The 25,476-nt window shown below is 44.6% G+C and overlaps 1 protein-coding gene across 4 annotated transcripts in view; it reads left to right on the top strand.

The window, feature by feature from the left end:
- The first annotated feature begins 17,362 nt into the window (after window positions 1-17,362).
- The window catches only part of tyro3 (TYRO3 protein tyrosine kinase), a 14,615-nt gene continuing 6,501 nt past the window's right edge, over window positions 17,363-25,476 (top strand). For 2 of the 4 annotated variants that reach the window (XM_049739869.2, XM_049739866.2), the window contains exons 1-10: window positions 17,363-17,812; window positions 18,438-18,657; window positions 18,838-18,938; window positions 19,007-19,177; window positions 19,267-19,353; window positions 19,431-19,546; window positions 19,635-19,815; window positions 19,881-20,023; window positions 20,378-20,727; window positions 20,792-20,886. In XM_049739869.2, the coding sequence (XP_049595826.1) occupies window positions 17,755-17,812; window positions 18,438-18,657; window positions 18,838-18,938; window positions 19,007-19,177; window positions 19,267-19,353; window positions 19,431-19,546; window positions 19,635-19,815; window positions 19,881-20,023; window positions 20,378-20,727; window positions 20,792-20,886 (1,522 nt within the window). In that variant the 5' untranslated portion in view covers window positions 17,363-17,754. The remainder of the gene's footprint in view (window positions 17,813-18,437; window positions 18,658-18,837; window positions 18,939-19,006; window positions 19,178-19,266; window positions 19,354-19,430; window positions 19,547-19,634; window positions 19,816-19,880; window positions 20,024-20,377; window positions 20,728-20,791; window positions 20,887-25,476) is intronic. The other 2 variants (XM_049739868.2, XM_049739867.2) reach the window with 2 other exon arrangements.

The following is a 25,476-nucleotide window of genomic DNA, read 5'->3' as shown; positions in this document are numbered from 1 at the left end:
TATTTGTGCCACAGTCTACACCCTGTCCAGGTGATCACAGTTTCACGTGGTTTGGTAAAAGGCAGAGTTCGTGGTTGTCCCGAGAAGCCGACTAAAGTTGTTGTTTTCTTTGACAGTGAGGACACAGGTAGGGCAGTGTTTATGGATGAATAAGTTGCTCCTGTGTCCACCAGCATCTGCACAGGTTTTCCCTCCACTGTCACATGAAGCATTGGCTCCGCCGGGCCACTGCTTTCCGGGCTCCCCGGGCAGCCCTATTCAAATTGTCCACACCAGAGATCATCATGTTGGTAGTACTGACCTCCTTAAGTTTGTGGCTGTTGCCAGGGTCGTCCACCGGATGGAGCTGTTCCTGCCTGTTGCATCGGCGCCCCGGGTTGGTATGGCGGGCCTCCGGCTGGGCGGGTGGCTCCGCGTGGTCGATACTGTGGGCATTCTTTTGCCCAGTGATCGGTTTCGCCGCAGATGAAGCATGCGTTGGGCGAATGGGGTTTGTATGTTACCCTCCCCGGGTAAGCAGGTGCACTCCCTCCCCGGCCTCTGTATCCGCCCCGGAACTGGCCCCTTCCGCGCCCCACCACCTGAAGAGCCTGTGACATTTGCATTTCCTTTTTCTGTGATTTAGACTGTTTAGCTTCACCATGCATTTTTGCCAACTGTAATTTCAACAACTGTTTGGATAATGCGTCTGTCTCGTTTTCAACTTTAGCTTGTGACTCAGTGAAAATTCTGCAGTGATGCAAAAGATGACGTTTAAATCGTTCTTCGGCACAAACCAGAATGTCAGGATCTGATATTAGCTGCTTCTTCACATCTGGCGGAAGTCCATCCACCAGCGCCGTTCGGAAGAGCACCTCTGCCTCGTGTGTGAGAGCCAGATGGCGACCTGTGGTTTCAATCCAACTCTCCACACGTTACATAATGTTGTGCAGGTGAAATTTTCACATCATGAGGAAACATAGTGGGGGCCAGATCGGTGGGTTGTGGGAAAGTCAATTTAATGTTTTCAAACAGGGGCGCTGCGACTTGTGCGCCCCTCCCTCCCCAGTCTCGCTGTGCCTGCTGCTTCCTCAATCGCCTGCAATTGCACTAGGGAGCATGCTCCTGCCAACATCTGGCGCATGTCACCGAGTGTACAGCTCTGCCCACTCATCAGAGCCAAAAATTTGTTCAGCCACACCTTGCCTCCTCTGTGAAGTGGGGGCATCTTTTCCATCATCGCGGAGCACCAGGGGCTCGTAGCGTTGACCGCCCAATGTGGTCACCAGCGGACACATCAATTCATCTTTCTGCACCTCGGCCTGTGTCATCTGTCCCTGACCACTTCGCAAATTATACTCTTTGCGTGTCTCTTTCTCTCCCTGCCTGCACTTCTTTCTACTGTCCTGTTAGCCTGCAATTGTCCGAATCAAAAATGTTATTTTCTTTTAACTGTCTTTCTTTTGAACCTCTAAATCTCTCGTGTTGCTAACCTATCTACACCAGGAAACCATTTAAAGGGTCTTAAAGAAAGGACCAACAGATTACTCCCCCTATCTCCTCTTTATTTACGAGTTACCCCCCCCCCCCCCTTTCTTCTCTCACTCCCTCTTTCTATCTGTCTTGGGCCGAATGTGTAGCGTCCTGCCATAAATTACTGCTGCCACGGCTCAACTGTTTTCCAAAGACCCACAGGTACACATACATTAGTATTTTAATGAGTATTGCAAGCATGCCCCTCTCTCACCTATTTGCTAACTGTTAAACATTAGTGTCAGTGATGTTTCAGTTTCAATCCTGCACGTTCGCTGTTGGTCATGCACTCTTTGCTCATGAACATTTGATCTCCCCTCGTCTTGCCTCAGTTCTCCTCGACATTGACCTCTCCCGGGGGACGCAGCCCCGCCTCTGCGGACTCCTCAGCACAGCGCCCCTGGACGTGGGGGGTCAACGTATCAATGTTGACGCCACGGTCTGGCCCGCACGTCCCGCTGGCGCCCACCCCCGCCAGTATAGCGCCATTCCACACCTTGGAGCCCACCGGCCCCCTCCTTTCTTGAACATTCTCTGATCCATGCCGTCTTCCTCCTCACACGCCCGCACCCACACAGGGCGTGCACATAAACGCGCACACACAGAGCGCACACACAACCGCACGTACACACACACACGCATCCGCATGCACGCATGCCAATACACAAAGCGCGCACACAGAGCTCAGACGAACGATGACAGACTGACACAAATTTTACAGAGATTACGCACGAACACAGAACACACAGACAAAGGGATTCGAATCCATCTCTCATGTAGCTTCTTTGCCACTTTCTATCGGTCAATACCACTCACAATTTGTGCTTCCACATCAGCATACATTCCTTCAATCTCACTCCATTCATTCCTCTCAGCACACACACTCTTCTCCTCACACACACTCCCCCCAATTTGGTTCATTTTGGATATTTTAGCGGTCTGATCTCTCACAGGAGGAACTGTTACCACCGGATATTTTTTGAGGAGGCCTCACTTCCCCTCGGGGATCTCTAAAAAACACCCCAGCTATTTAAATACGATCGTCACCGTACTTTTGTCCGCGATGACGAAGCACTAAGTCCCAGACCTATCCGTAGTACGCTTAAGTCCCTGACTTTACCGTACACGTTACACACATAAGTTCCAAACTTATTCACCGTATGTATCGTAACTTATTGCACACCTTATTTGATCTGAACGACAGTCTCCTCTTAAATTTCCTCTTTCAATTTGCAGAATTTCGACTTATGGTAACAGGTATTCTGCTTACCTTATCGGTGATGAGCTCAGGGTTGAGGAGACGTCGTACCAGCTCAACGTTGTCGCTTATTCCAAACGGTTCGCCGACCGGCAGACAGTGTCCCTGACACTGTCCGGTGTCTTGGATACAGACCACGAGTTGTTAATTACCCTTCTCTTGACATCACGTCCGCGGTCACCAAGAAATTGTTAGGCTACGGATTTTAGTTATTGATCTGACTCCAAATTGCGATCAACACTTAACATATGAGTTGCTATGTCAGGTCAGGCGGTTGGGTTTTCCCCGCGAAACCCGACCACCTGGACGTGATGTTGTTCTCGTTTCTCACCGACCTTGAGGTGTTCTCGTCCAGTACTCGCTGTCTGGGCCTATTCCACAACACTTCGAAGAAAACAAGTTCATGCAGTTTGCCTGCACATTCTTCGCCACCCACCAATCCACATGAGCACACCAATACTAGATATTATATTAATATGATTATAAGTTTAACACAACCTTAAAAAATATGTTCGCAAAATGCCGAAAGCACATTTCCCTTTAAACCCTAACACTAACCTTCTCTCCCAATTACATCCGTCAGTGCAGCTGTGTCTCTTGACACAGGTTAATTCAGGTCAAGAAGCTCGTTCCCCCCCAGTTGAGCCCGCGAAACTAGCAAAAATGAGCAAGAAACAGAGATGTTTGGAAAGCTTCTTCGGAAAGGGAAAAAAGCCCAATGAGGAGACGGAAGAAGAAGAGGCTCCGACTGTCCATCGTTGATTTGCAGTGGGAGATTCACAAAGGATTGAAAACGATAGTTCAGTGTCTCGATGAAGTCAAAGTCAAAGTCAAAGTCAAAGTCAGCTTTATTGTCAATTTCTCCACATGCCAAAGACACACAAAGAAACCGAAATTTCGTTCCCCCCTATCCCACGGTGACAAGACATGGCTCACAACAGACAAACAAGTATAACAAAAGCGTGCTGAATAAATAATGAATAAATAACACAACAATAAATAAATAAATAAATAAATAAAAAGAGCGATAGTTTCCCAACCCCAATCTGAGGAAAGAGCGCAAGGACAACTTTGTCTCCGACGGACCATACTTTATGGTCATCTGGAACGTTTGCACCCCAGACAGGGTCGAAGGTTGCAACTGCCCTGCGTCGACGTCCAGAAGAGTTGTGTGCTTCTGTCAGCTGATGATGTCGTATCCTGTAGGTGTGGTCCGTCACCCACACTGGTGCACACACTCCTGTCCAGTTGGCGGGCAGCATCGGATAAACCTTGTGACCACAAAGCCACCAGCCATTCTGTATGAAGTATGTTCCGTTCGATGGTGTAGCCATGTTGGTTGGAGAGCCCTCACCTGAAATGGCTCTCTTATCTTGACACTCATCGGTGATGTCCAAAGCTCCCATCCAGTTTCCTCCTGGAGAGCAGTCGTCGTTAATGCAGACGTGGGTCTTGTTACCTTGGATGTAACATGTGTAATTCACTCCAGCTGGTCTCTCTGTGTAGGCCACTTGTGGTATTGTTCGTCCTCTAACAGTCACGTTGAGATTTGTCCAGAATAGCTGATCACAGGCACCATCTGCAAGTCCAGGGCGGTAAGGGTCGGCATCATTGACTGTGACAGCACGGTGCTGATATCCAACTCCTCCCATGGATGCCATACATTTTCCTTCAGTGACATTGATTGCTCTGGCCTCCAAGCGAACTTGCGTGGAGGAAGGGGGGAGTTTCGAACACACATAACACCCCTCCTGTGTGTGAGCTCTCACAGTGAACTTGACATACCGGTACCAAGTGTTGATTTCGTATGGGTTTCTGGGGTCCCATGACCAGTCCTCAAAGTTCTCATCATGCGACCATCGTTTTCCACGGGCAACATTGTCATTTGGTCTGTTCAGATGAGGCAATAGACCATAGCACGCTCCAACCACAACGCAGCAGAGGATCCATCTGGCATATGGAGCCCCGTTGCTACTAGGATGGTAGCGACACCGGGACATCCCCTCGCCTAGCGGAGTGGGGATCGATGGATTCTTCACCAACATTGAGACGCCTCACCCTAAACGATGGGGCTTCTTTGTAGTTAGGCTTCCCCACCACTCCGAATTTGGGGTCCAGCACTCTCTGCAACTTGCAGTGGCTGAGGTGAATCCAACTGGGCTGTTGAGAAATCTTAACCCCCGTGGGAGTAGCAAGCAAAACTTGAAACGGTCCCTCCCACCGTGGGCTGGCCCAGTTCTTTCTTTTGATGACCTTGATGTAGACCCAGTCTCCTGGATTGATAGGGTTGTCCACCTGAGCTCTGTACACTAAAACCAGCAGACACAGAGACAGCTTCTTCCCCCAGGCTGTCGCTCTGATGAACTCACACCACTCTTAGAGATTCAGAGTCATTACTGTGCAATAACATCCCGCTTGCCACACCTTTTTTGTCTACACTGTTTGTACTATGTGTCCTCTCTGCATCCATTGCAGCCTGGTCATCCTAGAAGAGGGACCCTCCCATCTGTGGTCTCTTCTCAAGGTTTCTCATTTCCCCTAGCTGGAGTTTTGAGTTTTTCCTTGCCCTCTTGGGAGTTTAAGATCAGGGGGTGTTTGAGAATATCTTTCGTTCTTCACATGTCTTGAGTGTTGTTGTTACTCACCTAAATGTTGAACAGAGGCTGTGATTTACCGAAGTCAAATTCCTTGTTTGGCACGCTCAAACATGGCGAATAAAAAACTCTTGAACTCTTGAATCTTGAATCTGTGAGGGGGAGAGATCAGGCGGCAGTAAATTTGCATTTCACGCATCTTTCAGTTTGAGCGTCCTGATTAGATAATCTGCCAAGGTCTGTTCTTCGCCTGCTTTTTGCAAATCTGCAGGGAACACTGGTAGTCTGTATGGTCTCCCATGTATGATTTCAAAAGGTGTTAGTCCTTCTGAAGTGGGAGTAATTCTCATATAGAGCTTCACTAAGTCGAGGCACTCTGGCCAAGGTCTGCCTGTTGTTTCCATGCATTTTTTCAACCTGCTTTTGATGGTAAAATTTGCCCGTTCAACCAGGCCAGCGCTCGAAGGATGCCAAGCACAGTGTTTTTTTAACGTTATTCCAAGGTGTACAGCCATGTTCTGCACAACTTGGTTCACAAAGTGTGGACCATTGTCACTGTAAATGGTTTGGGGGATGCCATGAGTTGGTATGATGGTTTTGCAGATGGCTTTTGTCACTGTTAAGGCATCTGCGTGTTTAGATGGAACTATTTCCACCCATTTGGAAAATGCATCAATCATCACTAGGCAGTATTTGTGAGGTCCACTTCGTGTGAGTTCAATAAAATCCATATGCATGATTTGAAATGGATAAGAGGGTTTTGGAAATGAGCCTCTCTTAGGTCTCATGTTTCCTTGTGGATTATGTTTCACACAAACAGGACATGCTTTACAAAAAAATTTTAAGTAAGCATCTAAACCAAAGGTAGTGAATTGTTGATCTATGATGGACTTCATCCCTCCTGTTGACACATGGCAAGGCCCATGTGTCGCAAGCGCCGCTGCCTTAAAAAGCGATTTTGGTAAAACAGGTTTGTCATTGATGCGGTGGATATTATCTGTATCCACTATTGCACCTTTTGTCGTCCACATTCGTTTTTCCACCATTGGAGCATTGCCCTGCATATCTGTCAGTACAGTCTTATCTATGAGTTGTGTGTCCTCTGAACCCATTAAAAAAAATTCATGGCCATGTCTCCCTGCAGCTGCTTCTTTTGCAATTTTGTCTGCTAATCTGTTTCCATTTGAGACTTCATCTCTGCCAGTGGTGTGAGCAGCACATTTACACACAGCTAGTTTAGCAGGTAAAAGAATGGCCTGCAACAAGTCTTTTAACAAGGAGGCATGGGTAACCGGCTTACCGGTTGATGTTGTCATCCCCCTGCGCTCCCATTGTTTCGCAAAATAGAACAGAGTAGAAAACGCATACTGACTGTCTGTGTATACAGTGACTTCCTTATCTTCCGCTAATTGACAAGCTCTTGTTAGAGCAATCAGCTCAGCAGCCTGTGCTGACCTGGTGTATGGAAGCTTCTCTGCTTCAAAAATGTGGTTTGGCAATTTCACAATTGCATAACCACTTTGATTGTTTCCTTTAGGATCTTTTGAACATGATCCATCCACAAACCACTTTTCCCCCTTGTCAAGTGGCGTGTCACTTAAATCTTTTCTGGGCAGCTGTAGATGTTCTGTAGTATCCAAACAGTTATGTGGTGTTCCATCCCCTGGCAACGGGATCAACGTTGCTGGGTTAAGGATTGTGCACCTCTTTATCACGATGTGTGGTTGTGACAGAAGTATAGCAGTGTAGGACAGATGTCTGGCTGGCGACAAAAAGTTCATTTTGCTTTGCAGCAGCAACACATCTACAGCATGTGGAACCAGCAGCTCCATTTTGTGAAAGAGCATCACTTCTGCAGATTGTCTCACTGCAAGCGCCGCCGCGCATACTGCTTGGACACAGTCTGGCAAAGACAGAGCCACTGGATTAAGTTTTTTTATATAAAATGCAATTGGTCTTAGTTTGCTGCCATGACTCTGCAGCAACACTGAGGTCATAAAACCATTCCTGCAGTCTGCTGTTTGCACAAAGGTTTTATTGTAGTCTGGCAAGATAAGAGTTGTGGTTTCTATCAGAGCCTGTTTCAGCACTACAAAAGCATCATCCGCTACTGGTGTCCACATGATTTTTTCTGTCATTGTCATGGGAACTCCATGCACAATATCCAGCAGTGGTTGTGTTTTTTCTGCATAATGTGGGATCCATGCTCTACAGTAATTGCAGAGCCCCAAAAATGACATCATTTGTTTTTTTTGTTTCAGGTTTCGGTGTATCTGAAATAATCTGCTTTCTGGTTCTTTGTATCTGTCTTCCAGAAGCCGACAAAGTGTGACCTAAATAGTTCACTTCCTGTCTGACCCATTGTAACTTATTTTTGCTCACTTTATTCCCTGTTTTGCAGAGATAGTGTAACAATGCTAAGGAGTCTGCCTTGCAAGCAGCTTCAGTTTCAGAGGCTACCAGGAGATCATCTACATAAACTAGAAGTTGGCTTTTGTTTGACATCTGAAAATCAGCCAAACAGGCCGTGATAGCTTGAACGAAAATACTTGGACTATCAGCAAATCCTTGTGGCAATCTGGTGTATGTATAGCTTTGTCCTTTAAAGGTAAAAGCGAACCAAAACTGTGAGTCTGGGTGAATTGGCACTGAGAAAAATGCATTGCTGAGATCAATTACTGTGAAAAACTTCTGATTAGGTTTCAAAGTGTTCAGAAGTGTGTGTGGGTCAGGCACATTGGGTGCTCTTGTTTGCACTGCATCATTCACTGCTCGTAAATCTTGTATCATTCGCCAATTAATTTTGTCGGCCTTTTGGACTGGAAAAATGGGAGTGTTGCAAGGAGAATCCGAGCACTCCCTAATGATTCCTCCTGTCAAAAGATCATTTATAACAGGGGCAATCCCATTCATTGCCTCCTGTTTTAAAGGATATTGTTTAACTCTTGGACGCCACTCTGATCTTGGTTTGATCTGTACTGGGGAAATAGTTTTTAAAAGTCCTACATCAGATGGGCCCTTGGTCCACAGTTTTTCAGGAAGCCCAGCCAATTCCCCCTCCTCCTTTTCATTCAAATAAATGTCAACTAGTCAGGGAAGCGCACAAGCGCCTGCTCTGCCTACAGCTACTTCACACACTGTTTGCTTCCACACGTCACAACTGATACTGTAGCTCCACCCATCACCTTTGTCCTCATAATCAGTCACAGATCCAGCAAGTTTAATTCGGGAACCCACATCTGCCCACGTTATACTGTGAGGTTTAAACAATGAGATGTGGGGTACAGCCGACAATATGTATCTGTCTTTCTGAGGAACGGGCAGGAGCACAGCAGCAGCTGCAAATGACCTGCGATCAGTGTACAGAGCAGTGATTGTTAAAGTTACTTCTGTGTCGCTAAGAAAACTTCCAATATAGTCATCTTGTGGATCAGTGAGAATATTCATGGTGACATGTAATTCATTACAAGTCATTTCTGATTCAGGTTGGGACAATTGTTTTCGAGCTTCACTCAGCAATCTGCTTGGGAGTTTAGGATTTCGTTCAGGAGGGATGGCATAGGAGCAGCAAATCTGTTCACCTGCTTGTGCAGCATATGAGTCCACATCTCTCACTCTACATGCTTGCATGCCATCCTTTACTGGAATTATTGCAATTCCCAACCGAGTCATCAGATCTCGTCCCAACAGGTTTGTTAGAGATTTGCTCACTCCAACTTATTTTGCAAGAACCACACCTGTGCACTTCTACCTTTTTACGCGTTTCACAAACAACAACACAATCACACAACTTCAGGCCTTTAACTTACTTGTCCCCTTGTTCGTTGCACTGCCGGGTCCCGTCAATCCACCTCTGTCAGACGAAGGCAGACCTAAGATGCTGGCCCAGCGAAGAATTCTCTTCCCAGGACTTTCTCCTCCAGGTCCTCCTAATGGACGCTGGCTTGTCGACAATGCAGCACGTCCTTCTTCGTCAGACAGATAGCGGGTATGAGGGGTCCCGGGTTTCGGCACCAAAATGTTAGAGATTTGCTCACTCCAACTTATTTTGCAAGAACCACACGGGAGACAAGCAAGTCCTTTTAGACACCTGCAGGTGGAGAGTTCAGCCGTTAAAGGAATGAAGTCTGACTCTCCCAACTGCAAGGACATATTTATTAAGAGAAAGAGTGGGGGCTGGTGTAGACTGAATAGGAAGCCCAAAACATATCAGGGGGAACTTTTACGACCTTGTGTAGGATGAGACAAGGTAGGTTATTTATTACCGGTTGCATTCCAACATAATCATACGATAAGAATAATCTGAAAAACCCTAACAAGGTTTATGGGACATTTTGGGGCTAGGACAATCGAAACTGAAGCCATGCTTCCAGTTTCCTTATCTCTCACTTCAACTGGATTAGAGATACTCTCCTTGTGTACCTGCCCATCAGCAGATTTCACCCAAATAGTATTTTGGGAGGCCTTTAGATTTGGGACTTTAGTTTTTATCACGGTTTTACAAGCCCCGGTATCACACAAAAACTCGACATCACTGCCTCCAACGTTTAGAGTAACATATGGTTTTTCTTTTAATGCACTCAGAATGTCCCATGCTGTATGGACATCTATTATTTCTTCCTCTATAGGAGCACCAGAGGTCAAACATACTCCAGAATGTATGATATTTTTGTTTTTTTAATTGCATTACAGAAAATAAAGTACTTTACCACAATATTCTAATTTTCTGAGACTGTATGTACAGTATGTTAGAGATTTGCTCACTCCAACTTATTTTGCAAGAACCACACGGGAGACAGGCAAGTTCTTTTAGACACCTGCAGGTGGAGAGTTCACTCGCTCTAGAATGAAGTCTGACTCAGGCCTCTTGCAGGAGCATTTTTATTGAGAGAAACAGAGTGGGGGTTGAGAGTAGGCGTGAGAGCAGACAGGATGGGGCCGAAGGCCCTGGCCTGCTGATCAAAGCACAGCAGGGGGTCTTTCACGATGTTGTGTAAACAAAACAACTCTGATTGCTTCCTCTGCAGCTAGTCAATCAGTTCAAAAGATCTTAGCACTTTGTTCTACTACTTTTGTTAAGACAGGACAGAGTGTCCATCAATTTGCTGGTAATTCTTCTAATAACAGCGGTCTCGTTTTTTTATCGTAAATCCTGCAACTCATCCTATTTTTGAGCTACATTTTATCTATAGTTCCAATTTAATCGGACAGTATGTTGTCTTCAGTATCATTATTGAAAATCAACTCATCGAGGTCTGCGTTCCACATCAAGCCCTGATCTGTATGTCTTGACCTCTCACATGTTGTTGTCATGCTTGCTCAAAAATGTGACTTATAGTATGGTGCTGTGAATTCTCAATCTCCCCAATGAAATTGGATCCCACCTCGTAGTTCTTATCGTTCTCATGTTCCTGTTAGCCTGCAATTGTCCAAATCAAAAATGTTTTCTTTTAACTGTCTTTCTTTTGAACCTCTAAATCTCTCGTGTTGCTAACCTATCTACACCAGAATAAAAAAATTACCACAGTATAACACCAAATGTATTCGAAAATTCATTGTCATAAAGTGTTGTATTATTACTATCTTCCACTATCTGTCCTACTCACTCCCTCCTTTTGAGGCTTGGCAACGCCCATGCCTCACACCTTGACAAACCTTTTGGGAGAATGCGTTCTTTACGACATACGATTCCATCATCATTTAATTTGACTTTCTGTCCAAAACGCTTCTCAATTTCCCAGTTCACACATCTTCTACATGTGTTACTGGTTCTCCAGTTTTTTTTCTGTAGTTAATTATCAATCCAAAAGCTACGTGTTTCTTTCTAACATTCAACCTGCTCAAAATCACTCTTTCATCAAAGTCGCTCTACTAATTTTCCATAGTAGTCGCCAACGACTTCAACCATTCAACCTGTAATTTCTTTTCATTCAGGCTATCATTCATCAATGTTCATTTGCATCTCACACACAGTCTCCAAAAAGGAGTCTTTCTATCACATTGGTCCCAATTCATCCAAGCTCACCACACAACATTCATATATCATTTTCAACTCAGGTTTCCTGGTAGAACAATCCACCAATTCAAAAAAAACTTAACTAAAACAAACAATTGGCAAATTAATCTGAATTTTTTCTTTGTTTTTAAATTTGAAGAACTCAATCTCTCAGATTTAGCTTGCATTTAGAATTTTGTATAATCTTATAACACAACCAATCAATTATTCCTATTAAATGTAGTATTGCAAAATCTTAAATTCACAATTTAGCTTCTCCCAATTCCTGAAAGCATGTTCTATTGTTTTGTTAACTCCAAATTTCTCATGAGGGCTTGACACTAACATGCACTAGTGAGGATTAGTTTCTGCTCGCAAACAGATTTCTCTCTTTTTCCTCTCATTTTTTCTGTCAAATTGTTTCTGTTCTGCGGTGTAAATTGAATAGACCACAGTCTAGCAAATTTTTTTATACTAAAACTTTAGCCAATGTTCATCATTTTAACATGTACGCACACACATGCACAGCTCTCGCACGCAAAAGGTAGTTCCCAGCACCAATGATTCGTCACAGGCTGGCCATTTCCTGTGGTCGATCATGAGCTGGTCCCTCCCATGCACACGAGGACAGCACATTCTAATTTTATTTATTTATCTTCTAGAAGCAAGTTGCATTTCTTTACCACTTGATTTGCATATTTTAACTTTAGTGTAACACAAATTTGAGCTCTAGTCATTTGTAATTTGGGCATACAAACAGCATTGTCATACTTCTTGGATGGACAGGACTTCTAATAATCTAAAAAAAAAAAATTCTAATAATCTGACAATGACATGTTTTGCTGTCATATGGGCATCTATTCTTTCTTTCTCTGTATGAGCATAAGCGGTCAAAGAGGAGGAAGCTTGTCATGCTAAAAATTTGGCTTTTCCTCTGCTCCTTCCTCCACCCTTTGATTGGTTTTGTTTTGCAAAACGACACTCTCGTGCAAAGTGTCCTCGTCTCCCACAGTTCCAACAGTTGTCTGAATCTGATGGGGGTTTTGATTTGAATGGTGGCTTGCGACGTTGTTGGTATCTAACTCTTCCTCTGCCCCTTTGGGAACTTTGGTAGAAGATCGTTGTATCTTCATTTAGATCATTATCATCATCTAGATGAAATACATCAGAACTTTTGCCTTTCTCAATCCCTTTATCAGCGTCTCTGGGCCACTGCATGTTTTTTGTAAACCAAGCAGTGTCCGCTTCCACCCAGTGTTTCCTCACCCAACTGCCCAAGTCAGGGGGGAAACCAGTGAGGAGCGCAATTTTAAGATGTTGCTGATAAGAACTCTCATCTGCATCATTGAATGGGATGCCACTATGTACCCAGAATTCTTTTTCAAATCTCAATTGAATGGTGGCCTCATCACTTTTCAACTTTCTATCTTTTGTCTTTTGGATTTGTTCTCTTCTTTCTTGTGAAGCTTTCAACCACATTTTAGCACAATCCAATTCACTCTCTTTTCTTTTCTTTTTCAGTCCATTTTTCTTTCTATCCACACTCTCTTCTAAAACATCAACTACTATCTTCCACACTTCAACTCTCAACTTCCCTTCTACTCCATACTTTTTCTTCCACTTTGGCATATATTGCATACAATTAAGAAATCTACTCGCCATGTACTTCTCATCTCCGTCAAGAGGTAGAGATTTACCGTTTTTATTTCCCATCTTAATTCTAGTAGTTTTAGGTTTTACAATCTCTTTGTCTCAAAAATATTATTATTATTATTATTACTATTATTACTTATTTATTTCTTTGAGGATCCTCAATGCAGGTTTAAATTGACCTTTCAACAAATTACTAGCCTGTATCAATGCTAGAACTGCTATTTAGTGAATTTATCCTACCAGTCACACTCCCAACCACACAAACTCAAGCGCTTTGTATTTTTCTCATGGCTCGGACAAACCAAAGCCGTATCTCATAGCTCGGACAAACCAAAGCCGAATCTCATAGCTCGGACAAACCAAAGCCGAATCTCATAGCTCGGACAAACCAAAGCCGAATCTCATAGCTCGGACAAACCAAAGCCGAATCTCATAGCTCGGACAAACCAAAGCCGTATCTCATGTGCACCTGTGTTTTTTTTTGTTTTGTTTTTTTTTTATACGCGTTTCACAACAACACAATCACACAACTTCAGGCCTTTAACTTACTTGTCCCCTGGTTCGTTGCACTGCCGGGTCCCGTCAATCCACCTCTGTCAGACGAAGGCAGACCTAAGATGCTGGCCCAGCGAAGAATTTCCTTCCCAGGTCTTTCTTTACCAGGTCCGGCTAATGGACGCTGGCCCGTCGACGGTGTACAGCGCGTCGTCCTCCGTCAGCCAGATGATGGGTATGAGGGATCCCGGGTTTCGGCACCAAAATGTTAGAGATTTGCTCACTCCAACTTATTTTGCAAGAACCACACGGGAGACAGGCAAGTTCTTTTAGACACCTGCAGGTGGAGAGTTCACTCGCTCTAGAATGAAGTCTGACTCAGGCCTCTTGCAGGAGCATTTTTATTGAGAGAAACAGAGTGGGGGTTGAGAGTGGGCGTGAGAGCAGACAGGATGGGGCCGAAGGCCCTGGCCTGCTGATCAAAGCACAGCAGGGGGTCTTTCACGATGTTGTGTAAACAAAACAACTTTGATTGCTTCCTCTGCAGCTAGTCAATCAGTTCAAAAGATCTTAGCACTTTGTTCTACTACTTTTGTTAAGACAGGACAGGCGAGGGTAATTATTACAGGTTACATTCCAACATAATCCTACGATAAAGATAACCTGGAAAACCCTAACAGGGGGTCTAGTCATGCTGAAAATTTGGCCTTTCCTCTGCCTCTTCCTCCACCCTTTGATTGGTTATGTCTTTTGACCAGTGTCCACGTTTCCCACAGTTCCAACAGTTGTCAGAATCTCGTGGGGGTTTTGAATTATATGGCGGCCTGCGACCTTGTTGGCCTCTACCTCCTCCTCTGCCTTGCTGGGACCCTTGGAAGAGACTGTTGTATCTTCATCTAGTTCATCATCATTATCTAGATGAAATACATCAGAACTTTTGCCTTTTTTGATCACTTTTTCAGCATGTCTAGCCCATTGCATAGTTGTTGTTACACTTGCAACATCCACTTCCACCAAATGTTTCCTCACCCAGTTGCCTATTTCAGGGCGGAAATTAGTGAGGAGCGCATTTTTAAGCTGTTGTTGATAAGCACTCTCAGCTGTATCATTGAATGGGATGCCACTATGCACCCTGAATTCTTTTTCAAATCTCAAACAAAAATCATCAGTATCTTCGCCAAGCTTCTGGTTTATTCCTGCCAAATGACCATAATTCGCTCGTCTTTGAAATATAGTTCGCACTCTTTGCACAAGACCATTCCATTGTGCTGCATACTCCCCTCCCAATTGATTTCCCTCAACAGGATAGGGAAAAGGCCCTTGATTATTTCTACCTGTATAATTTCCTCTAACCTTTGCCCAGTCTTTTCCCAAGGAGGACATTGCAGCTTCTCCTGCCTCATGTCCATTCAGTCTATAGGAATGTATAATTCCAGCCATGTCCTCTGCCCATATATCTGGGTCTTCAGCAACAGGGATAACCCCTTCAACTGCTTTTCTTGCCTCTTCCAGAGTCCATGGCCGGAAAACATATGTATGTGGGGGTTGGCCTTCCCCTACAATAGGGTTTGGCACCTGTATCATTGGGCACACATCATCATTGTCTACATTTTGAGAAAATTTAGCAGCAGTGGTCAAACTTCTTGTTTGTACAGGACTTCTAATAATGTGACCCTGACTTCTTTTGCTGTTATATGGGGGGGGGGGGGGGGGGGGGGCTGCAGGTTTGTTAAGCTTGGATACAAGTTTTGCGTACGAGCTGAAGGCCCCTCTTGTTCCTCTACTTGAGCTGTGCCTTCAGCTTCGGCTGGAGCCGTGGCCGCGGCAGTGCGCCTGCGCACTGTGGCCTCATTGTCTTCCGGCCTGACAAACATAGTCTCAGCCTCATCACCTTTCAGCTTTCTATCTTTTGTCTTTTGGATTTGTTCTCTTGTGAAGCTTTCAACCACATTTTAGCACAATCCAATTCTCTCTCTTTTCTTTTCTTTTTCAGTCCATTTTTCTTTTTATCCACACTCTCTTCTAAAACATCAACTACTATCTTCCACACTTCAACTCTCAACTTCCCTTCTACTCCATACTTTTTCTTCCACTTCGGCATATATTGCATACAATTAAGAAATCTACTCGCCATGTACTTCTCATCTCCGTCAAGAGGTAGAGATTTACCGTTTTTATTTCCCATCTTAATTCTAGTAGTTTTAGGTTATACAATTTCTTTTTCTCAAAAATATTATGATTATTATTATTATTATTATTATTTCTTTGAGTCTTTGAGGATCCTCAATGCAGGTTTAAATTGACCTTTCAACAAATTACTAGCCTGTATTATTGCCGTGGATCAATGCTAGAACTGCTATTTAGTCAATTTATCCTACAAGTCACACACTCAATCACACAAGTTATCCCTGCCTACGCGAAGTCCTCCCTTTCTGCATAAAAAGGGAGCTGCTTCATCCAGTGAGGGGACTCTACAACACCCCCCACCTTCCCTGGGAACTAAAGACAACAGTCCTTGTCCCCAGCCCTGCCAACGCGAAGTCCTCCTTTTTTAAAAAAAAGGAGCTGCTTCATCCAGTGAGGGGACTCTACAACACCCCCCACCTTCCCTGGGAACTAAAGACAAAAGTCCTTGTCCCCAGCCCTGCCAACGCGAGGTTGTACTCTTTAGAACAGTGGTCGTCAAATAATGATCCACGGAGGTACTGAGATTTTAAAACAGTTTGAGAACCACTGCTCCAAAAGAGACACCTCATCCAGAGGGGGACTCTACAACACCCCCTCCTTCCACAAAACTTACTTATTCCTGTGGACTTCTACCTTCTTACGCGTTTCACAAACAACAACACAATCACACAACTTCAGGCCTTTAATTTACTTGTCCCCTGGTTCGTTGCATTGCCGGGTCCCGTCAATCCACCTCTGTCAGACGAAGGCAGACCTAAGATGCTGGCCCAGCGAAGAATTTCCTTCCCAGGTCTTTCTTTACCAGGTCCGGCTAGTGGACGCTGGCCCGTCCACGGTGTACAGCGCGTCGTCTTCCGTCAGCCAGATGGTGGGTATGAGAGGTCCCGGGTTTCGGCACCAAAATGTTAGAGATTTGCTCACTCCAACTTATTTTGCAAAAAACACACGGGAGACAAGCAAGTTCTTTTAGACACCTGCAGGTGGAGAGTTCACTCGCTCCAGGAATGAAGTCTGAAAACCCTCCCAACTGCAAGGACATATTTATTAAGAGAAAGAGTGGGGGCTGGTGTAGACTGAATAGGAAGCACAAAACATATCAGGGGGTGTTTTACGACCTTGTGTAGGATGAGACAAGCTAGGTTATTTATTACCGGTTGCATTCCAACATAATCATACGATAAGGATAATCTGAAAAACCCTAACAAGGTTTATGGGACATTTTGGGGATAGGACAATCGAAACTGAAGCCATGCTTCCAGTTTCCTTATCTCTCACTTCAACTGGATTAGAGATACTCTCCTTGTGTACCTGCCCATCAGCAGATTTCACCCAAATAGTATTTTGGGAGGCCTTTAGATTTGGGACTTTAGTTTTTATCACGGTTTTACAAGCCCCGGTATCACACAAAAACTCGACATCACTGCCTCCAATGTTTAGAGTAACAAGCTAGGTTATTTATTACCGGTTGCATTCCAACATAATCATACGATAAGGATAATCTGAAAAACCCTAACACAGTATATGGTGGGAGCCAAGGTCTCCTCAGCTCGTTGACTCCACAGTGTGACGTGACGCAAAGTAGCTAAGTGCCAGGCAAGAAAGTCGAAGAAACGTCACGCGGGTACGAGTATTTTGAAGGCGTGGAATTCCACATCCGGTGCGGTCACCTGACGTTGTCGTCACAATCTCGTCGGTGATCTCCACCTCCCATCTCGCGGAGCAACTTTCTTCCAGAATTCTTCCCTGCTCTTCCCTCTGCGTTTTTGTCTTTTTGCGCCGCAAGTGAACCTCGGATCGAAGCGGAAGCGTGCGCTTTTGCTTTCGCCAGCGGTTGGCGGACGGCTCCAAGTGCATTTTCTAATCTATAACACCCCCCCCCCCCGCAACTACACACACACACACACACACACACACACACACACACACACACACACACACACACACACACACACACACACACACACACACACACACACACACACACACGCACGAGCGCACGCGCGCGTAGGACCTGAGTGCGTGCAAGGGCAAGTCCGTGCGCCATTGGCGAGCAAACAAACATGGACGAGCTGGTGCTGAGACTCGCTTTGGTCGCTGTGCTAGCCTCTGGTGCTATCGGTGAGTCCACTGGATGAATTGATTGATTTATTACTGCATGATTGAACGTGAAAATGCTGTATATCGTCCTTCGTTGTCTGTCCGACTATTTGTAATTCTATCGCGTTATCGATCAATGATCGTGCAGGATCGCACTGACTTGCCGTGTTGACGTCATCGGATTCATCGCAACGGGATGACGTCGGCATGGATGTACGGGAAGAGTGATGATGTCATGTTGTTGGACTTGTGTGCGTGTGAGGGATGCCGATTGACATTTGTGAAAGCATCTTGAAATGCTACAACTAGGAAAGGATTCTAGAGTGCTGGTTCGGGACACAAGGTTTACGATTATACCGGCATGCACACGTATCGCCTTTACAAAAAAATGTAAGAAAACAAGGAGAATTGTATTGGTGTCATGATCAAGGATAGTTGGACTGTTGTTTTTTTCTGCTCCATTGGATAGCTCAATGCCATTGTATTGCGGTTCGATTTAAGCAGTTCCAATATACAATACAGTGCAAAGTACAAACAGACTTGAAACAAAAAATAAGACAACTAGTGAGGATAAGAGGCACAGCGAATAATTTAGTTACAAAACCACACATTGTGTGCTATGTCTGGTGTGAATCGCTTCCTTTAGGTGACACCACGGCACCTCAATGGGGTTTTTCAAGTGGCGTCACGTTCAGTCGGCACCCGAGAAACCAGACGGTCTCTCAGGGCAATGCCGTCCGTCTGGGCTGCGCCGTGGATGGTGTGGAGGAGCCGGACGTGGTTTGGATGAAGGACGGGGCTCGGCTCCTCAGCAGCGACCAGATGTTCATTGCCCTCGGGGAGAAACACTGGGAGACCTACCACAGGTACCAACTTCCAAAACCAGTTGCTCGCTGTCTTTGGGGTTTGGCTTCTGTTTGGGGGGTGGCGGGACGCTTTGCCATGTTACTCACCCTCGCTGTGCCATCGAGCAAATGTGACCACAGTCCATTCCGGGTCCTTTCCCAAATCCGCTTCCAGTTAATGTCTCCAACTTTGCATTTCAGTGCGAAGTCGGTCCAGCAGCAGGATGCGGGTCAGTACTGGTGCGAGGTGGACTTCCGTGGTCAGACATTGTCGTCGGAACGAGCCTGGATCACAGTCGAAGGTGAGGACCAAACTTTGTTTTGGTTTGTCCAAAGCCTTGCACTCATAGGCTGCATGCATCTTTTCCAGGTGTCCCCCACTTTGTTCAAGAGCCTCAGGATGTGGCCACGCTCCCCGGCGAGCCCTTCAACCTGACCTGCGGTGCTGTCGGGCCGCCCGAGCCCGTGGAGGTTCTGTGGTGGCTGGGAGGCGTCCAAGCTGGAGGCGCCACTCCGTCCCCCTCCATCCTTCGGGTCCTGGGTAAGACCTCGCGTATCCTAATGTCACATGGCCTCCCGCGTGAACAAATAAGGAGTTACATGCTCACGTGTCGTGTCATCGGCGAGCAGGTGTCAACAACACGCTCAAGTTTTACTGCGAGGCCCGTAATGCCCGGGGGATCTCCGTTTCAAGAACCGGAACGGTCAACATCAAAGGTGAGACAAGCATTAGCGTTAGGCTAACAGCTGATGGGGGGGCAGCATTTAGTAATCAGACATTTTGTGTGTGACAGTGTTGCCGGCAGCTCCTGCCGGACTCGAGGTTGCCAAGATGGTTCAGAGCGATGCCTTGTTGTCATGGCAACCAGGATTCAAAGGTCACTCTGAGTTGTCCGCGTGCATTGTTCAGGTAATGTGCACACTTACACAGCTGTGCGAGCGGGTTGTCGTTTCAGCCAGCACACACAAACAAAACGGCATAATTCGTCCCCCTTCAGCTCCAACGGTTGTCTCCCGGCCGTGTCGTCATGCCCGAGTGGTCGGTGGCCGTCCCTCCTCACAGTCACGTCCTGACCGATCTGACCCACCACTCAAACTACAGCGCACGTGTCTCCTGTCTCAACGAGGTGGGGGCGTCACCCTTCTCCCCCTGGACGCACTTCCTCACGCCCGAGTCAGGTGAGCCGCCAATCTGGAGTCAGGGCCGCGGCCGCGTCACAACGGTGCCCACTTTGTCCTCGCAGTACCCTCCGTGGCCCCTGGGAACTTGACCTTCCAGTTGTTGGAACGGCTGCTGAGCCTCAGGTGGGCGGAGCTTCGGGAGGAGGAGCTTCAGGGACAGCTGCTGGCCTACAAGCTGCAATGGATCCTGGGAGGGGAGCGACAGGTGCGCTCGTCGCGACCATTGGTTGACGTATGAAGGATTTTTTTTTTTGTCAATTAATCGACAGAGTAAGTAATTATTAAACTTATTGTCCGGTGCAGCCCTATTTTTGTGCTCGATTGCCATTTTAGTAGTTTTCAAAATAAAAGTAGGTGTTTGCAAATGTCTTAATTTGATCAAACACATAGATAATCCGTCTGATTTTGTGCAGGACTACAGAAAGCAGAGAAGAACTACTAAAATCTGAGGATTTGGACAATATCAAGTTAAACGATGGCTTGAAATGATTATTCGCTAATTAAAATAGTTGTCAATGAATTAAATTGCTTTTGAGACGTCTACAAACGGTGTGTACAGGAGCCGCTTCTGTTCAAGGAGCCCAGGGCCAGGCTTACGGGCGACGGTCGCTTCTTCAACGCCTCCGTCCAGGTGTCGGCCTGCACAGCTGTGGGATGCGGACCCTGGAGCCCGCCCGTTGTGGTCCTGCCCACTTTGGGTGTGTTAGCCGCTAACATGCTAATTATGTGCTCACATCACGCTGATGAAGGTGCCTCTGAGCATGCAGACGGCTGGGCAGTGTCCGCAAGCTCCCCCACGGAGCGGAACCACATCTGGGTGGGCGTCCTGTTCGCTCTTCTGGCGCTGACAGTCTTGGCGCTGCTTTTTTCAGTCTTTGCTCGGCGACGCGGGAAGGAAACGCAATTTGGGTACAGAAGGTTGTCAGAATCTAGCTCGTCTGTGTATGTGACACTTTTTTTGTTCCGTCTGCAGTTGGGTTTTCCCCCCCACCGGCACCGACACTCCGGACTCCTTCACGGCCGCTCGCTCCTTCAACCGAAACGCCGGCGACATGCAAGTTTTATCATGTGAGTACTGCGGTAGTCGTGTTCCATAACTAGTCTTCATTTTACTGCTGAGTCAACAATCTAGTTGTTAGGAAGCAGGGAAAAACTTAATTAACCCCAGGTTTTTTACATATACATACATATACACATATATATATATATATATATATATATGTATGTATTTTTACATATACATACATATATATATATATATATATATATATATATATATATATATATACCTGAATTTCCGGACTATAAGTCGCGTTTTTTTTCATAGTTTGGGTGGGGGGGGCGACTTATACTCAGGAGCGACTTATATGTTTTTTTTTCACAAATTTTTACTTGATCATTAAGACATCACTTACAAGTATAGTTGACCACTTCCCATGTTATTTTTAGTATAGTTGATCACTTCACATGCTTTTATTTCTTTATCTTGAACATATTCAAAACATAAAAAATAGAGAAAACATCAAATAAAGCAATTAACACTTTAAAGCACCATATCCAAGTCCACTGTCTGCTGTATGTACACTTGCTCCATTTTTGCTCCTCTTATATTTATTATTATTATTTATTATTATTTGTTTATTTATCATTTATTCAATACTCTTATTTATTCATTGTTAGTGCCTTCTTGGTTTTTTTTGTGTTGCTTGTATGCATATGTGTACTATCTCACCGAGGGATAGTGGAAATGTAATTTCAATCTCTTTGTGTGTCTTAGTATATAAAAAAATATATCGACGATAAAGCAGACTTTGACTTTGATAAAACAACCAAAAAAAATTATATTTTCAGACGAAACTGGATGAGGGCGCTCTAAATTTTACCGTTGGCCGTGACTCATCAACTGGGTGGGCTTAAGAAAAATGGCACCAAAAAGAAACTCATATTTTGCAGGTTACAAACTTCAAGTTGTAAAATATGCAGCTGAAAACAGTAATCGAGCAGCAGAAAGAAAGTTTGGAGAACCGTGATGTACCAATGGATTACTATTTCAAGTGACGTCAGTAGCGCGGCGCGCCGCGGCGGTTGTTTACATACAAACGTGCCCACACAAGGACTACCGGCATCATTAGCGGTGATCATTTCTAAGTGACACGGAGGACAAAGAGTTTGAAGGAATTAAGGATTTGGAATGACATAGAAGGTTTGAAAAACTATTATGGCTTTTACGCACGCCCGGTCTCTACTGAGTCGGGGGCCGACGCTCGGCCGAGTGGCTGTCCGCGAACGGTGCGCGGGGCTCGGACATGGCCATTACGCACGCCCGGTCTGTCTGGAAGTCCACGCCGCCACACGCTTGGAAGTTTGTTTTGTTTAATAAAGAGACGTTTACCAAACCTACGTCTATCCTTGTACTTTGTTAACGCTACAATATAGTTATATAGTAGATCTGTGGAATAAAGACGAGGCTGACGTCAGGGCGCACGCGCGGCGATGTTGACAAAGGACGAGGAATTTGATCGATGGATTTAATGGAATTAAAGTGCACGGATGGTTTGATAATATTATTGGCTTGTATTATAGTTATTTAAAATATAGTTTATCTATCGTTATATGAGCCTGTGGAATATTTTGAAGCGCAAGCGCCCTCAGCCGTGCGCACCCATTGTTGACAAAGAACGATCGATGGATTTAATGAATTGGAGTGACACCGATGGTTTTATAAACATGTTATTCATGTAATAGTTGTCCTTAATCACTCTATATGTTACGTCAGGCCCGTTCTCAGCTCTTTGTTTGCGTTTGTCACGTTAGCATACCTATCGTTTAGCCTGTTGTTGCTATTTAATGAATTGGAGTGACACCGATGGTTTTATAAACATGTTATTCATGTAATAGTTGTCCTTAATCACTCTATATGTTACGTCAGGCCCGTTCTCAGCTCTTTGTTTGAGTTTGTCACGTTAGCATACCTATCGTTTAGCCTGTTGTTGCTATTTAATGAATTGGAGTGACACTGATGGTTTTATAAACATGTTATTCATGTAATAGTTGTCCTTAATCACTCTATATGTTACGTCAGGCCCGTTCTCAGCTCTTTGTTTGTGTTTGTCACGTTAGCATACCTATCGTTTAGAATGTTGTTGCTATCGTTTAGCCTGTTGTTGCTCGTTCATGACTGTTTTTGGTGTGGGATTTTGTCGAATAAATTGCCCCCAAAATGCGACTTATACTCCGGAGCGATTTATATATGTTTTTTTTCACTTTTTGGGGCATTTTATGGCTGGTGCGACTTATACTCCGGAGCGACTTATAATCCAGAAAATACGGTATGTATATATATATATATATATATATATATATATATATATATATATATATATATATGTGTATATGTATGTATATATATATATATATGTGTATATGTATGTATATATTTACTCACTGCGTGCTCGTTTGATTTCTTCAGATTTAGGAAAATGCTAAGACGCTGAAGCACAAATTAGACTTACAGAGGTTGGTTGGGTTCAATCACAATTCTTGTTCAGAAAGCTCTGTCTTCAGGAAAGTACAATACAGCGCTGGGCCTTTCAAGAGCAGAAAGTCTCCATTCAGAAAAGGCAACGTTCAAGGTTCTTTGGTTAGCTTATGTCAGCTGCACATGCCAGTGTGGTCCGAGTTTGATGGATGATGAGTCTTTGGGGTGGGGCAAGTTCGCCATGGGAGTGGGTGCTGGTTATGGGCGATTCGGTGTGTGTGTGGGGGCTGTTGTCTTCCATCCCGTCTTTCGGCCTTCGCGATCATCTTTGGCCGAGTCCTTGGCTGGCTCCCTCTGGCACCTGCTGGTTTTATCTCCACGTGACCTTCCTGTGAACATTGTTCTCCAATCTTGGACATACACTGTCGTACCTCATTCTTTCTTTGTTAGGCAAAATATTTCCCTCTGTGCAGAGCGTTCAGTAGTAATCAAAAACTGGCGTCTAGCATTAGTCAAAACATAAGATACAATCAAGTAGTGAACGGTCAAGACGACTCTGGCTGTGTCCATGATGTAGAGAAAAACATCAGGCATGCATTACACAGTTCCTTAAGGGTCATTAAGCTATTTAGGCCATATATCAAAAGACATTTGTTATTTCAAAGTGCTCAGAAATATATATCAGATCATAAATATATGTATATATATATGTATATATATATATATATATGTATATATATACACATATATTTACACATGTATATATACACGTATATATACACGTATATATACATATATATACACGTATATATACACGTATATATATACATATATATACACATATATATATACATATATATATATACATATATATACATATATATACATATACGCACACACATATACCTACGCACACACATATACCTAGGCACACACATATACCTACGCGCACACATATACCTACGCGCACACATATACCTACGCGCACACATATACCTACGCGCACACATATACCTACGCGCACACATATACCTACGCGCACACATATACATACGCGCACACATATACATACGCGCACACATATACATACGCGCACACATACACATACGCGCACACATATACATACACGCACACATATACATACACGCACACATATACACGCACACATACACACGCACACATACACGCGCACACATACACACGCACACATATATACATACATACATATACACATATATATACTATATGTATATATATAGTATATATACATACATAGTACACACACACACACACAGGACTGTCTCAGAAAATTTGAATATTGTGATAAAGGTCTTTATTTTCTTTAATGCAATTAAAAAACCAAAAATGTCATACATTCGGGATCCATTAAAAATCAACTGAAATATTGCAAGCCTTTTATTTTAATATTGCTGATTATGGCATACAGCTTAAAAAAACTCAAATATCCTATCAAAATATTAGAATATCATGAAAAAGTATATTAGTAGGGTATTAAAGGGCTAGAGACACCGGTATATGTATAAATCGGTTTTAGTTAGCTTATGGGCTTATAAATATAAATTGATGCTCGAAACAACGAAAAGGAAGCTGTTGCTCTGAAAAATATCATTTAAATTTGCCGCACAGACGAGTTTGACTGCACCGAGCCGCCAGCCGGAAGTGACGTCTCATGACGTCTCAAGTTGTACGCGTTTAGCTTCAGTGAATGTAAACAAAAAGGGAAGAGGGGCCAGCGCGGAGACGTCGGGCCAGGTTTGCGGCCAACCCAGCTCGCCTATCCGTGCCTTCCATTATCCTGGCGTACATTCGTTCGCGGGACGACAAGATGGGTTGAGTTCGCCTGATAGGATCCACGAACCGGACAGTGCGTGCCTGCTGTGTGCTCGTGTTCACAGTGGCCTGGTTGACTGTCATCTTTCCGGACCCTGCTGTGCATCGGGAGCGGCTAGCGTGCTGTCACTCTCATTGTTCATCTTCTTGTTTTATTTTTCCTGTGTTGTTTACTTGTATGTGCGTTGTGAACTCTGTCTTATCTTTCCGGACTCTGCTGTGCATCGGGAGCGGCTAGCGTGCTATCACTCTTATTGTTCATCTTCTTGTTTGATTTTTCCTGTGTTGTTTACTTGTATGTGCGTTGTGAACGCTGTCTTGTCACCCTG

The sequence above is a fragment of the Syngnathus scovelli genome, chromosome 14 (assembly GCF_024217435.2).
Source record: "Syngnathus scovelli strain Florida chromosome 14, RoL_Ssco_1.2, whole genome shotgun sequence".
Taxonomy (NCBI): Eukaryota; Metazoa; Chordata; class Actinopteri; order Syngnathiformes; family Syngnathidae; genus Syngnathus; species Syngnathus scovelli.
This window is presented reverse-complemented; position numbering and strand designations above follow the sequence as displayed.